We start from the raw sequence: 15,808 nt of genomic DNA on the forward strand, positions 1-15,808 counted from the left end.
TTCCAGCGGAACCAACAATGCAAGTTATGCGCACCTACAACTTCTACTCACTGATTAGAGGTCGCACGACATGGCATTTTCCCTTGAAATCGTAGTAGTAAATAGTTGTACTACTTAGTATATACCTTTCTGTAAAATAATTTCTTACATGTATTAGAAACTACCCCTCTCCTTTCTGGATGCACCCGGGACATTGTCATCCGGCTCTCTTTTGGACAAACCCCCTCGGGAAGGACAGTATATTTTGCACATTTCGCTACTAGTACTTCTAATTCCACCGCTTATTTTTATAATCCGTTAAATCGTTAATTAGATGACCAACTGATGGAAGCTGCGATAGATTAGACCAACAAGTGGTGAATTGTGCAAAAGATATGTCCGTGTTTTATGCAAAAGAGGGATATGGAGATCTGGTGGAATCTTGAATTTCCTCTTCAGTGGTAGGCATGCTTCACTTATAGCTGGAGTACATTGCGTACCTGGTGCATTTCGTCAGTACCGATCAGCTATTTTTGCTTATCCCGGAAGAAAATGTATTTCCAATGCAAGCACACAAATCAATCAGATTTTTTTTGAGAAACACGGTACAACGTAGACACTCATATACACGCACGTACACTCACCCCTATGAACTCACACACACGCACACCCTACCTCTATGAGCACCTTCGAAAGACTGAGCCGGCAGATTCGATCATAAATTGACGAAGTCACCATAGGCGCATCGCTGTCGATGGGAACGTCGTCTCCCACTGAATGAATATTCTTCCTTTATGAGACACACAGATGTCAAACCTAGGGTTTGAAGTTTGGTGGGTTAGGGGTACAACCACCCACCTAACCACCAAATCTCAGGTTGGTTCTCAACAATCAATCAGAAATTTTAAAAATTGCCTCTCTAACCTTCAGTATTGTGTCTGTTTGGCGCATATTCGGCTTCACTGAATGGGGATGATGTAGATTTTAAAAACACACTACAAAAAATATTTGAATTCGAGACAAGATACAAGGATAGACAATCCACAAAAATAATAATGCAAGGATAGCGGAAGAAATGAACACGGACAGAAGATGTTCTCTCTGTCCATTCTATTATACTGCTCACACACACGCACAATGAAATATTTAGCTGATGTCTACTAAGTTATCAATAGTCTCACAAACGTGATCTGTACATACATCAGTCCACGAGGCAACTAGTTAATAGACAATGTTCAGCACATCAGAGTCACACAAACAGACACTGCAGGAAGGGGGTCAAGGTGGATACGGATACTTCAGATGCGGGTCATGCCGATGCCGCTTCCGTGGATGATGGGAGGGGTGGCCGCTGCGGCGGAGCGGGCCTTGGAGTAGAAGATGTAGTGGAGCTCGGTGAAGAGCGCCGTGAGGAAGGTAAAGGCGGCGCCGGCGGCGAACACGCCCTTGCGAAGCATGTGACAGTGGGGCGGCCCGTTGATGAAGTAGCCACTGTACTTGGTGTGGTACGCGTTGCGGACCGACCCGGCCAGCAGGCACAGCTCGGCAATCACGAACGTCAGCCTGCACCATTTCAGAGCTTCAGAGATTCAGATTTTTCAGAGCAAACATTTTGAGTAGTTGACAGAGTTCGTTGCACCGATAATTGTGATTATGCGATCATATTTTAAAGTTTTAGAAAATCCTGAAAAAAAGACTTGCAGATGTACATCTAGATACTCTACGTACCAACATACTTCATTAGGAAACATGAGACCCATGTCTATATTTTTCTCTCCACAAAACCATAATTGACGCAGTGTACACTAGCATAATATTGTTCTTCACAATACAAACTAGTTAATCTCAGATATACAAATGAAGGATTTTCTAACCTGCGAGAAATGCATCATTCCTATGGGTCGTCCATACAAAAAGAATTTAACAAGGTCGGATGCATATCTTCGATGCACATGCTAGGGCACCAACCCAATTTTTTTTAAAGAACTATTTAAATTTTTTCGATAAAGGGAATATATTAATATCAGAACTATTTAAATTACTGAGCTGGTTTTATTAATTACCAAAACGATATGTCTAGTGTCTACGGAGCATGTTTTATTAATTACCAAAATGAGTAGAAATTTATAGTGGAAATCCTGAAGTGTCTAGTGTCAACTATTTGTGAATAAATAAAATGTTCAATTATCCTTAAAGAATTGTCAAACGTGTCAAGTAAATGAAAATAGAGGCAGGATAAATATAGTTGATGTATGTCCTAATACTATCAATAATCTAGCATACTAGTAATAAACGTTTCTCTGATGTGTCTATGAACAAATTTCTTCAGCAAAACCTTGTTGGTCCTAATCTCTACTATTAAGAGCAAACTGGTGAATGCCTGGTGTCACATTTTCAGGATGAACAATAATACCCCCCCCCCCCCACGTCTACTATCCAAGTCCTTCTATTTACAAGACAAATGCCAACACATAACAAACAACCTATCCTTCCTATTGCCCTTGCCGTGGTTTGCTTGTTAACAGAAAAAAAAAATCCAAAACTGCTAACAACCCGGCCGGCCGATCCTATTTTTGAGTCGATGGCTAACAAATTTTCTTTGAACGCCTTCGTCAATCATCGCCTCCTCCCTGTTCACGCGCTCGGCCGCTCAGCTCACGCTGGAGAGCCCATGCACCTTGGACTAACTCATGCTTATCAATCGATGTGTATCCACCCCCGCGTACGTTCCTTCATTAGAGCCACCGCTTCTTGCAAGCGGTGCCTACTACTCTCCACCCAGCGCTGCCTCAGATCTTCGTTGTTCGTGTGCCAGTATGAGGTCTCCCATCGCCCTCTGCTCGATCTCTGCCTGCCTATTTCCGAACATTCACCGGCCCGAGATCCAAGGGACGCTGCCGCCAGCTCGCAATCCTCTGATGTCAAGGTCGGGTAGGGAGTGCAGCCATCAGAGAAATACACCTCTACGCGCTCCTGGTTGCCTATCTCCACTGACGTCCATTAGAGAAGTTTTTTCTCCTTCTTATGCATAACTACCGCTACAGCCGTTGGTACGAAGATGTCCAAGAGGGCAAGGCAACGTCCAATTCCTCTTCAGGTTGTCGAACTGAGTGGAATCAAGCTTTGCCGTGACAACTTCCAAGAACTTAATGTCTGCACAGGTTGGTGCGACTGTGGAAGGTCAGCTCTCACCTGAATATCTTCATGGTTAGGAATCTGAGATCTATTTATATGATTTGTTGGTTGCTCATGTGAAGTGACAGAGTATGAATTTAGCATGGAGAATATGCCTCCATTGCACCAAACCTACTTGCCTAAACATCAGATTTGATCTCTATATTAACAGTATTTGGCAAGACCTGAACAACACATTTTTTCGAACTTTTTGGATGTCGAGCTATATCTTATTAGCACTTTTGTTCTTAGATAATTGGAGCTATTTTTATATTCTGAAAGATATTATTTGAAGCTTCTTATTTTCACTTTTGTTCAATGTTGCAGGTTTACTCACGAGCATTATTATTTTTATGCATATTCTACTCTAAAGTAATTTTGGTGTAATATTTTCAAGGTACAACTAGACAGAACAACAGATTAAGCATCAGTCCTCAGCCTACCAAAGAGCCAGTTAGTGGTTCATGTATTTTAATATACATGGTTACATGTAAATAATTGAAGTAATGTGTTGAATTTTTTAACCTTTAGCAATTATTTCCTACGAAGTTGATACACTTTTACAGTTTAATACGTTTACCTTACATTCATACACTACACTAAGTTGCAATGTTTTCAAACAATTACCCGCATATGGAAATTAGTTGGCTGCAACTTTATTTTGTTTTCTGGAAATTTATTTATTTGTCTGTGAATCCATATCTATTGACAGGTTCTTGATTACATGGTATTGTCAATCACCCAATAGATTTGTATGTTTCGGAGAAGCTCGATAATGGCATATATCTAGATGGAGCAAATTTACTAGCACATGCTATATGTACAGATCCTCAAGAGGTAAAGAGGCAGAGGGATAGGGAGTGGTATGCAAAACATAATGATGATATTTCATAGCGCAGATTTTGGAATAATGGCTTGCATGCTACCATGGAGACTTGTGGAGATTTTAGTTTACACCACTGAACTTTTCAACTTCGTATTTTTTTTTAATCCATTATCTCGGCAATAGCTGATTTAGGACCATTGCCTTCATACCAACCAGCAGGGGCAAGCAATTGGATTAATGATCAGTTGGATTGAGCTATATAAGTGTTCAGTTGATTCCTTCTGATTTTACCAGAACATTAGCATTCATCTTACTGCTGGTACATCTTCTCTTTGTTCCTTCTTTTTCTTTCTGTTTGAGAAACAATAGAGTATGACACATATCTTGCTGTTATAGTTATTCCATTGAATATATCACTATCTTCACTAGGTTACCCAGTTCAATATATTTTGCTATTGGTTTAGGATTTAGTGTTAAATAGCAAAAATGCAATTAGGACCGTGATCACAAACTGTAAAGTACTTGCACATCTCTAAATCATGCTCGCCATTTGAAATAATTTAGCTGTAATCCAGCTGGTTCTCTAGCCTTGCAGAGAGTATAGTCCATAGTGATTCAAACACATCTATATCATCATAATAATTCATCATTGGAAGGTCCGGCAGGTGTTTGGAAAGAGTGGCATGGTGTCCGAGTGTACATAAAATGATTTTGGTTATGAACCTAGATGATCTCAATGAAGGTCATGGGAGTTTGTTACACTATTTTGTAGCCAGTAAATGATTTTATTGTAACTACTGAATTGTATTGTTTGTGTTTTCTTCTCACTTAGATACTTTGGATTATACTCAGAGAATCACCGTAATGTTTTTATGTACAAACACGAAGCAAATTGGCTACTTGATTCTTTACAGAAAAGTACTATCTTGAACTTGGACGAGTAGTTACATGTACATATTCGGTTAGACCTCACCTCACGCACACTCTCTTCCTATCAGATCACAGGATTAAGTCCTTCATAATGTACCATGAGGGGTCCTATCTTTTCACGAGGCCAAAGGACTTATACAATTTCCCCTGCCACCTCTTTGATGCCAGCAACAACTCTTACTTCTGCGGGCTGCAACTTGCTTCTGTCTACCTGAAGGGGATATGTTTACACGACGACTACATGGAGTTCTAAGTGAGTAATTCTCTGGCATTCTCTCTGGCTCTGGCACGGCAATGGATTCACCAAGTTTTTATTTGTACGCATGCATATATTCTGTTTTGTGGTCTTCTCTTTTGCCACACATGTCATACTACGATGCATTTTCCCTTTCAACTAGAATACTACTGCCTCTGCTCCATAATAAGTGTCGGGGTTTTATTTTAAATTAGCTCAAATTTGAACTAAGTCGCCCGACACTTTTATGGATTGGATGGAGTACATGTTAACAGAAAAAATTTCATGATGCTTCCGTGATATCACATAGATTCTTGTTGCTTATTCCAGGAGGTACACATGGATCTTTCATCATGTGCCGTATGAAGTCATGAAAAACGAATGCAATTAATCCCAGGCTATCACAAATATTGGGAATTGAATACTGGAAAAGGAAATATTTTTCAATCTCCACAGACTCAGAAATATGGCTGCTGTAGTGGAATGTTCCATGCTGTTCGTTCTATCTTGAGAGATCATTGGGTGAAGGGACTCTATGCAGGCTTGTTGTATAAGTAAGATATTTCTTATGTTTTTTTATAAAGAAGAAATTTTTTTTGGCCCAACAAAAGGAAATATATAGTACTTTTAAGGTTGATTTAGCGATTTATTGTCCTCGATGCTAAAAAATGTAAGGAGGTATGTTGGCACACTTGAATACAATTATACAAGTTGCAGTATCTATTTCAAAAGCTATCACAAGAATTTATATGTTGGAAACAATGAAATAGTCTTAGCTTATGATGGATGCATAAATTCGCTACCCAATTGTATCCATTTAGATTGCCTTGAAGATGAGCATTCAATTATTCAGAAACTTGCAATAGCGATATGGAACTATTCTTGGTTCAATTTGATTCTTCGTCACACTTGAAGATAATATTTACTATTGAAGCAAAAAACCTCGGTGATGGTACGTCGGCTGATGGTGTCACACTTCTCACTAATTACATGTCAAATGCCACTCCGCGGAAGAAGTGCTGCCGAATTTCTCATTTTGTACAACACCAACAATATATAGTAAAGTTTTTAGGCACGATTGAAAAATCCACGCAATTAGGAGCCTATGTAACTGTATCAGAACAAAAACAAATTCTCAAAATAGTGGCAACAAATCCTATCCAGCCCCAACTAAATGTAACAAATTCAGTCCAAGATTGGTCGCTACCGTGTTGCTTCACTCCTACATATCCAACAACTCATGGCATGATATGTAACATCTGCATGGAGTATCTATAGGGTCATGCTTGAATACCCGAATTGGCGGCGCAAAAGTTGGAGCAGATGTATGCGTGCCACTAAATAGCTTTTGTTAGGTACACGTCCTAAATGTCAACCCCAATAATCTAGCTAGCCTCGTTGGCTTTCTTGTGTTGCGATGAAAGAAACTTGAGGGGCTTGTGGTGATCGATATGTAGGAGAAGCAAAGATATGTTGGAAGTCGAGGGTGCTGGTGAAAAAGAGTATACTGACAAGTTGCATAGAGAGAGGGAGAGAGGAAAATGGAGAAAAGTATGCTATTGTCATGCATAGCTAAAAATATGCTTTGACGGGCCGTGGCAACGCACGGGCATTCAACTAGTAAGTAATAATAGTTCGATTTGGAAAGCCAAGCTACCTTTGAATATTAAGATCTTTCTGTGGAAAATTTGTTATGATGCTATTTTAACTAGAGATAATCTTAAGAAAAGGAATTGGAATGGTTCTCCTATTTCCTTTTATTGTGACGATTGTGAAAATGCCAACCATTTTTTCTTTTATTGTGCTATTGCAAGAGTCACTTGGGGTGTGTTGGTGCTTGTGTTTGGGGCTAATAGATGTCCTTCCAATCGCCTATATGCTAGGAGATAAGAAGTTCTTTACTTTATTAATGGCTGCCATTTTTTGGTCCATTTGGATTACCAGGAATAAGATAACCTTCGATGGGTTGGTGCTCAAGAATACTATTGCAATAATATACATTATTTGCTCTTTCTTGAATTATTGGACATGTCTTTATGATGATGGTGATGGTGAAGATCAAAAGGGGGCGAAGCAGGTGATGGAAAAGGCAATGCACATAACCTAGGATATCAGTGGAAGTGATATGTCTGCATCAACTCCAAGTGTCTCCAACATCCTGGGCGATTCAAGCTCCATGATTTGGCTATCTATCTCCTTGGATGTTCATCTTCTGTAGGCCTGAAACTTGTAATGTCTAGTTTTTTGGGTGTGTTGTGCTAAACTTCTTGTTAGAGTTTGCTTTAGTATCATCATGTTCTTGCCCTGTAGTGGATGCTCAATTTCGAGTATCTATCAGTGGATTTTCTGATGGTGCAAGGGCGGCTTCTTTTCCATCTTCTTTTGCTGCGCTGATGTTGTTGCTTCAAATGATTTTGTATTTCCGTTATATCTTAGTAATGGAAAGGGTAGCCCGTTTGGAAAAGCATAAAAGCTCTAACTGCATTGCAAAGTACTATCTCCATCCCAAAGCTTAAGACTTATACTTTTTTGAAAAGTCAAACCAAATAAAGTTTGACCAAACTTTTAGAACAATCTATCAATAAATATACTAGATACAGTACGAAAATATTTAATTATTAATTTTGTATTTTACATGTTAATGACGAAAAAATTTCTATCAAAAAAATCGACATAGCTTGATTTTCTAAAAATAGTACCTTAATCTTTGGGATGGAGGTAGTAGTTTTTACTCACGTTTTTGTCATGTCAAAACCACTGTCAATCTATCTATCATAATGCACCACTTTCTCCGTGTCATCCTGTTGCGTTATTTTTTTCAATTTTGGATCCGGCACTGCAACTAATTAAAAGCTGTCTGGCCGTATGTTCAGGATCAATAATGAACAGAGCATCAACTGGGCAGTGGGCACATAATATGCGACCAATAACATATCCTCGCGGGGGCCCTACTGCGCTAATAAACTGAATACTATAAACAAAAGAACGCGCAGTTGCTGCCTAAGCAAATCAGCGATCGGACTGGCTCAGTGGTAATAAAAAAAATTACCAGCAGATGATGAAGCAGACGCCGGAGAAGGAGCGCCACCGCCCGGGCGAGAGCGCGCGGCCGCAGCAGAAGCACCTGCTGGCGGCCATGGCGATGGCCTGGCCGGCGAAGAGCAGCGAGAGCGCGGCGACGCCGTACCACGTGGAGAAGTCCGCGGCCGTGGTGTACACGCAGTAGAACCTCCCGGCGCCGTCGTTGGTCACGACCGCCTGCGCGCGCCCGACCAATTCCCGGCCGCCAACACCATCAGAAACGGCCGGTCACGCATGCTTTTAACAGAAACGGGTTGAACTAAGTGTGAGCCGGTGTTGACGTGCTCACCGTGCTCCGGCGTCGCTCGGCCCCGATGGCGAGGACGAAGGCGAGGAGGTCGAGGATGAGCACCAGCGCCATGACAACGATGGACGCCATGGCGCCCATCGATCCGCAAGTCTGGAGATGGATCCGATTCGCGAGAGAGCAAAAGCTAAGCTACGAGAGCTCGCTCGCTCACTTTACTCTAAGGTTGGTTGGCGCGCCGAAAGAAGATGATGTGATTAGGCGGGCCGAGCCGCAGATGATGACCACCACTGGAATGAGGTTGACGTCTCTCTTTGTTTCTTACCTTTTCCCCGCACATTCGCGACTGTAGTGCTCTGACGTATACACTCTATACCACCAACATGCTCTGCTCTGCTTTGCCGCCGTTGATTAACTAGCTGTCGATTTGAAGTTTATGCTGATTTAAAATTGTTGAAATTTAAAATTTATTCCCATTTCAAAGAAATTAGTTTTAAAAAATTCTAATTTGAATTTGCTTTTTTAAAATATTCAAATATAAAAACTTTAAATTTTAATAGTATTTTGACTTAACAAATGTTTACATTTTGAGCAATGTTTAAAATTTAAGAAAAACATTATAAAAACCAAAACAGAAAATAACAATAGAAAATAAAATAGAAAAGGAAAAAAGGTACCTAGTGTCATGTGCTGAGCCCATGTACGGCCCAGAGAGGTGTGTAGCACCTGGTCCATGCCGACCAAGTCGGTGTATAGCACCTCCCCACGCGGCCACACCCCGTTGCGTGCAAAAATGTTGCATGCACGAGCCGCATGTCGTCGTTTTGGGCTGGCTGATGTAATGGATGAGTCTTGGTGACGTTCTTTTCCTTTTTTTTAGATTTTTTTTGCGTTTCTCTGATGGTATTTCTGAGGATTTCACGGGCTTTCCCTTTTTTCCTCGCTTTTCTGATTTCGAATTTTGTTCAGATCTAAATTGTTTAAATTCAAATTTTGTTCAAATTTAATAATTATTCAAATTTGAAAATTGTTCATTTCTGAAAATTGTTCATTTAAAAAAAAATCAAATTAGAAGATTATTTGAATATATAAAAAACTTTTAAAAAAGGTGTACCTGCTATTAGACAGCCTTTTGGAGCGGCCCATAACACAGCACCAATGTTGCATGCAACGGATGTGCATTAGCCCCTCCCCCAAACCGGTGCTTCAAGAAAGAGAGCGCATACCTTTTCTTTATCTTCCCAGGTAGCATGCGAAGTTAGGAACCCAATCCACTGAGAACTAACCTGTGGTTGGATGGTTATAAGAGTAGTGGCACCTCCAGCCCACCAGAGTTCAAATCCTAGATTTGATACTTTGGTGTCTCATAAAGGCAGAATATTCTTCAGTGGGAGGCGACGTTCCTATCGACAGCGAGGTGCCTGTGGTGACTTCGTCAATCTCAAAATCCGCCAGATCAGTTCTTCAACGCAGTCTCTTGAAGGTGCTCATAGGAGTGAGGTGTGCGTGCGTGCGTTCATAGAGTGAGTGTGTACGCATATGTATGAGCGTCTTTAATTGTACTGTGTTTCGCCAAAAAAAAATCCACTTGACGCGAGCTTGCTGACTATTTTGCGCACCTTTAGCCATTGTTTGAGAAACAAGCACTTCTCGGGTTCTCGGGCACCTAGATGGAAAAGCAAGGGTAGCTTGTGTGCAGACGGAGAGCATTCTCCCAAGTAGCCAATGACGCCGGTATGCCAGACCACTAGAATTTGATCTGAGCCACCATCAGCTCCAATAAGGACCTTTTCCCCATCAGCTCTCTCCACAATAAAGCCTTCATCGATGCAATGGCATCAATTTCTCCGGCATCCATCCAAAAAGAACTTAAAATTATTGTGTCCATGTTGCCGCACAGAGGATGAAAATGAGTAGGAAAATTGTATAGTCTGAATCGTGAAGTGTGTAGTGTCAACTATTTGTGAATAAATAAAATGGTCAATTATCCTTAAAAAATTGTCAAAAGTGACAAGTAAACGAAAATAGAGGGCGGGATAAATGTGGTAGATGCTACATACTATTATCAATCCAGCATAAAAGCTCTAGCCACGTTGCAAACTAGTTCTTGTTAGAGGTGAAGTCAGATTTTTGTCATGTCAATACCACTGTCAATCTATCATAATTCATCACTTTCTCCGTGTCACCCTAACGCGTTGCAAAGAAGATAGCAAAAGCTTATCTTGTAGAAGCTGCCTGGCCGTACGTCCAGGACCAATAATAAACGGCGCATCAAGCCATCAACTGGGCAGTGGGCACATAATATACGACCAATAAACCTGCATATCTCGAGGGCTCTACTGCGCAAAAAAACTAAATAAACAAAAGAACAAGAAGTTTAAATTACCAGCAATCAGCAACCGAAGCAGACGCCGAACTGCGTAAGGCAATCAGCAACCGGACTGGCTGAGTGGTTCGTTTAAATTACCAGCAGATACCGAAGCAGACGCCGGAGAAGGCGCGCCACCGCCCGGGCGATAGCGCGCGGCCGCAGCAGAAGCACCTGCTGGCGGCCATGGCGAGGGCCTGGCCGGCGAGAAGCAGCGAGAGCGCGCCGACGCCGTACCAGGTGGAGGCGTCCGTGCTGTAGACGCAGTAGGCCCTCCCGACGTCGTCCACGTTCACGTACGCCTGCGCTTCCGATCAATTTTCGCCAGCAACAACAGATAGAACCGCTCAGCTCCTGGTGCTTCTTTTCCAACCCATGCTTGAACTGTTATGTATGTGGGTTAGCTTACCATGCTCCGGCGTCGCTCGGCGCCGATGGCGAGGACGAAGGCGAGGAGGTCGAGGATGAGCACCAGCGTGATGATGACGATGGACGCCATGGCGGCGATCGATGGAGCTCGACACCGGGCGCCTGATCCGCAAGTCTGGAGATCGATGAGTTCGCGAGAGAGCAAGAGGTAGCTGAGAACCAGCCTAAGCTGAGCTAGGAGAGCTCGCTCGCTCACTCACTTTCCTCTGAGGTTAGTTGGCGCGTCGAAAGAAGAGGATGGGATTAGGCCGGGAAGCAGATGATGGGCATCGGAGAGGTGGCACATCACTACTGGGCTGAGGTTGACGTCTCGCTTTGTTTCTTCCTGTTGCCCCGCACATTCGCGCCTGGGTGAATGTTGAACTCTGAATTCTCTGTACCACTGTACCACCAACCTGCTCTGCTCTGCTTGGCGGCCGTTGATTAATTAGCGAGCGAGAAGAGAACCGCTGCAGAAACGAGGCATCTAGCAAAGCAATCTGTCTAATCAGTGCCTAGTAGTGGTTATCTTGGAGGCTAAACAATCTCCCTTTCCTTGTGGGCGAAGGATTCCATCGATAGGATGATGCTTTTTGCCGTTTTGTGTAGGCCAAACGATGCGCCGGGTGGCCATCCAAGGTCTCTTTTCTGTAGATAGGCAGTAACGCGGTGATACTGGCACCGGGTGTGTGCTTTCCGGTGGTGAGTAGCTAGAATGGTGTATAGGCCGTTCGGGTACGTGTTGATATTTGGAGATTGGCCACTAGCTAGATCAGTTGCAGAGAAATTATTAATGCAACATCTAATCGGAGGTGGCGGTCGTGGTTTTCTCTGTTTTCTCTCAGAGATAGAGAAATGATGTTCATGAACTGGTCCTGGGCCTTGGGCCGACGGAGGGCCCATGTCTGCTACCGTCACATCGTTAGTGCCACCTTTGCAGATGTTTCTTTTACTCATATTTTCTGTGAGTTTAATGTTGCAGCACATACTATTTGTAAGATTTGCTTTGATCAATAAAGTGTTGTGATTCTAAAAAAAAGCCGGCAATCCATATGGTTGATGAATTTTACTCGTTCCATTCTACTTCATGACCAAATGTTTCTTTCCCCAAATTTTTTTTATGTCCTAACAAACTCTCCATTTTTTAAAAGAAATGTTTTGTATTTAATGTTCATTTTTTTAAAAAAAATGTATCGAATTTAGAAACTAATTGTTCCTTTTTTGGAAATTTGTTTTAAGTCTATAGAATAATTTTTAAAATTTTACAAGACATGATTCGTATTAAGAAATTTGATTCTAATTTAATTGTTTCTCATTTCAAAAAACTAGATGAATACCTCGACAACTGGCTTCACTTTGGCGGGATGAATTTTAAAATAAATGAATTGCGAGTGTAAGAGAGAATGCTTTGTGTCTCGCTAAAACATTCCTGCAAAACTTGTTGTTTTACTAAGACTTTACACGAAACCAACTCATAAACTCACTACTCGCTACTTCTTTTCTTTATCCCCGATACAATACTAGTATATTCAAAGAAAGACTACAATGGGTCCACTAGACATGTGGGCATCACTAGATCGTGATGTTAGACAGTCATACAATAAAATTTATCAACATTTTGTAATTAGGTACTCATATGATCTAGATTGTCTTGCCAATATATTAGATGTAGACAAGTAATAGTAGTAACTTGGAGAAACATATATCTAGTATGGATGAACCTCGCTACCCACCGGGTAGCTGTGCACCCCTTCAGCGTATAACACATGTCCACTTGGTCAAACCTCATTACCCGTCCCGACTATTACTGTATCCGCTTCTAACAGCTAAGCCATCTAGCAGCTTAATTAGTGGTTAACCGGATAGGAAAATCCCCCACCTAACCCCTGAACGACCATACCTCGTCTCCTACCTCCGCTTCCGACCACCAGCGGGGTGCCTCGCGTTGTCCTGGCCGCTAAACGCCGTCGCCTTGCCTTTGAATGCCGCCGCCCGTTGCATCATCGGAGGCGCCCCCAAATCGCTAGACGCCGCCGTCCTGCTGCTAAACGTTCAGTTTCTTTGGAGTGGCCATTCGTGCTTTCCTCATCAACCAACACGTAGGGTCTCCAGATCCGTGTCGTAGAGCACCACCGTCCTCGAGCGCGCACCACCAACGCCGTCCAAATTGAGGCCCACCGCGCTAACTCAGCTCGTTGTAGCTAAATACATCGGCGCGGATCGAGTGGAGGTGCCCACCGTGCAGATCGATAGGAGGTGCCATGAGCCGAGAAAAAACTTGGTCGCTTCTGCGACTACGGGCCGGAGCATCGAGCATGGATACATGCGCTGTTGCGGCGGCACTGAAGAGGAAAGGCGTGGACGCCTCGCCTGTTCGCTGGAGGGCCTGCCCCGTTGCCCCGCGTTCTCCTGGTCCCAACGGATCTTGGCTAGCCGGCGGGCCTTCCACGCAGCGCACTGCCTTGACCGCCCTGCGCAGACTGATACGTCTCCAACGTATCTATAATTTCTTATGTTCCATGCTAGTTTTATGATAATACCTACATGTTTTGTTCACACTTTATATCGTTTTGATGCGTTTTCCGAAACAAACCTATTGACGAGATGCCGAAGGGCCAGTTGCTGTTTTCTGCTGTTTTTGGTTTCAGAATTCCTAGTAAGGAAATATTCTCGGAATCGGACGAAATCAATGCCCAGCATCCTATTTTTCCACGAAGCTTCCGGAACACCCGAGAGCCGGCGAGAGGGGGCCACAGGGCCACCAGACGCCAGGCTGGCGCGGCCAGAGGGGGGGCCGCGCCCCCCTATTGTGTCATCGCCTCGTCAGCCCTCCGACTCCGCCTCTTCGCCTATTTAAGCCTCCTCGACCTAAAACCTCGAGACGGAAAAGCCACGGTACGAGAAACCTTCCAGAGCCGCCGCCATCGCGAAGCCAAGATTCGGGGGACAGGAGTCTCTGTTCCGGCACGCCGCCGGGACGGGGAAGTGCCCCCGGAAGGCTTCTCCATCGACATCACCGCCATCTCCATCGACACCACCGCCATCTTCATCAACGCTGCTGTCTCCCATGAGGAGGGAGTAGTTCTCCATCGAGGCTAAGGGCTGTACCGGTAGCTATGTGGTTAATCTCTCTCCTATGTACTTCAATACAATGATCTCATGAGCTGCCTTACATGATTGAGATTCATATGAGCTTTGTATCACTATTAGTCTATGTGCTACTCTTGTGATGTTATTAAAGTAGTCTATTCCTCCTTCACGGTGTAATGGTGACAGTGTGTGTGCATCGTGTAGTACTTGGGTAGGTTATGATCATAATCTCTTGTAGGTTATGGAGTTAATTATTACTATGATAGTATTGATGTGATTTATTCCCCCTTCATAGTGTAAAGGTGACAGTGTGTATGCTATGTTAGTACTCGGTTTAAATTGCAAAGATCTATTATGCTCTAAAGGTTACTTAAATATGAATGCCGAATGTTGTGGAGCTTGTTAACTCCGGCATTGAGGTGCTCTTGTAGCCCTACACAACGAATGGTGTTCATTATCAAACAAGAGTATATGTAGCATAAAGGAAGAGAACTTATTTATTTATGTGATCAATGTTGAGAGTGTCCACTAGTGAAAATATGATCCCTAGGCCTTGTTTCCAAATACTGCAATCATCGCTTGTTTACTGTTTTACTGCATCTTTACTTCTTGCAATATTACTACCATCAACTGCACGCCAGCAAGCACTTTTCTGGCGCCGTTACTACTGCTCATATTCATTCATACCACTTGTATTTCACTATCTCTTCGCCGAACTAGTGCACCTATACATCCGACAAGTGTATTAGGTGTGTTGGGGACACAAGAGACTTCTTGTATCGTGATTGCAGGGTTGCTTGAGAGGGATATCTTTGACCTCTTCCTCCCTGAGTTCGATAAACCTTGGGTGATCCACTTAAGGGAAACTTGCTGCTATTCTACAAACATCTGCTCTTGGAGGCCCAACACTGTCTACAAGAATAGAAGCACCTGTAGACATCACAGACCCATCTCGGCCTCGCTGGCCCGCGTCGGCGGACGCCACCACACCGCGATCGGCCGTTGACCAATTCGTGCCGATTCATGCCATTCCAACCGTGAACGGTTAATGGTGGCCTTGCGCGCTAGAACGGCCGCCTCTATCGCCTCCAGACTTAGGCTGGAATGGCACGAATCGGGGCGGAGCTCTCCGCTTGTTATCCAATTGTTTGCTCGATATCTCTCGTGCCAACTCTGCTGGACGAGACCATCCCGTTCTTTTGATTCTCCGTTGTTAGCTGCGGGCCAATAGCTCATATGCGACGTTTTTCCATTGAATTGGATGAGAGGCGACATTGTTCGTGAAAATAGCTAGCATGCGACGTTGTTTAGGTAGGAAATAGCTCAGGGCCACCCATGCCATAAAACGGCCGTTAAGTAGACCGTTAGGTTAGTTAAGGGTTTGGTTAAGTTAGTGGTGGCCCTTAGTCAAACCAACTGACCCAACCGCACCCTTCCGACCGAGCGCATGTGGACATTTTCTGGCGGTGG

The 15,808-nt window shown here is 43.3% G+C and overlaps 1 protein-coding gene across 1 annotated transcript; it reads right to left on the reverse strand.

Annotated features, from left to right (window-relative positions):
- Window positions 1-966: 966 nt before the first annotated feature.
- On the reverse strand, window positions 967-11,891 carry LOC124676107. Its single transcript, XM_047212189.1, has 3 exons — window positions 11,250-11,891; window positions 10,940-11,142; window positions 967-1,542 (listed from the first exon to the last, which is right to left on the reverse strand). The coding sequence occupies exons 1-3, from the start codon at window positions 11,337-11,339 to the stop codon at window positions 1,278-1,280; spliced, it is 558 nt and encodes a 185-aa protein (XP_047068145.1). The 5' UTR covers window positions 11,340-11,891; the 3' UTR covers window positions 967-1,277.
- Window positions 11,892-15,808: the final 3,917 nt, after the last annotated feature.

Source organism: Lolium rigidum, chromosome 7 (assembly GCF_022539505.1).
Source record: "Lolium rigidum isolate FL_2022 chromosome 7, APGP_CSIRO_Lrig_0.1, whole genome shotgun sequence".
Lineage (NCBI taxonomy): Eukaryota > Viridiplantae > Streptophyta > Magnoliopsida > Poales > Poaceae > Lolium > Lolium rigidum.

What these genes read in the sequence shown, in the direction of transcription:
- LOC124676107 (XM_047212189.1), bottom strand. Translation starts at nt 11,339, where the DNA reads ATGGCGTCCATCGTCATCATCACGCTGGTGCTCATCCTCGACCTCCTC. An exon ending in CCGAGCGACGCCGGAGCATG is followed by an intron (nt 11,143 to 11,249) that starts GTAAGCTAACCC and finishes TCGGAAGCGCAG; the next exon opens with GCGTACGTGAACGTGGACGA. An exon ending in GTCTGCTTCGGTATCTGCTG is followed by an intron (nt 1,543 to 10,939) that starts GTAATTTAAACG and finishes GAAATGGTGCAG; the next exon opens with GCTGACGTTCGTGATTGCCG.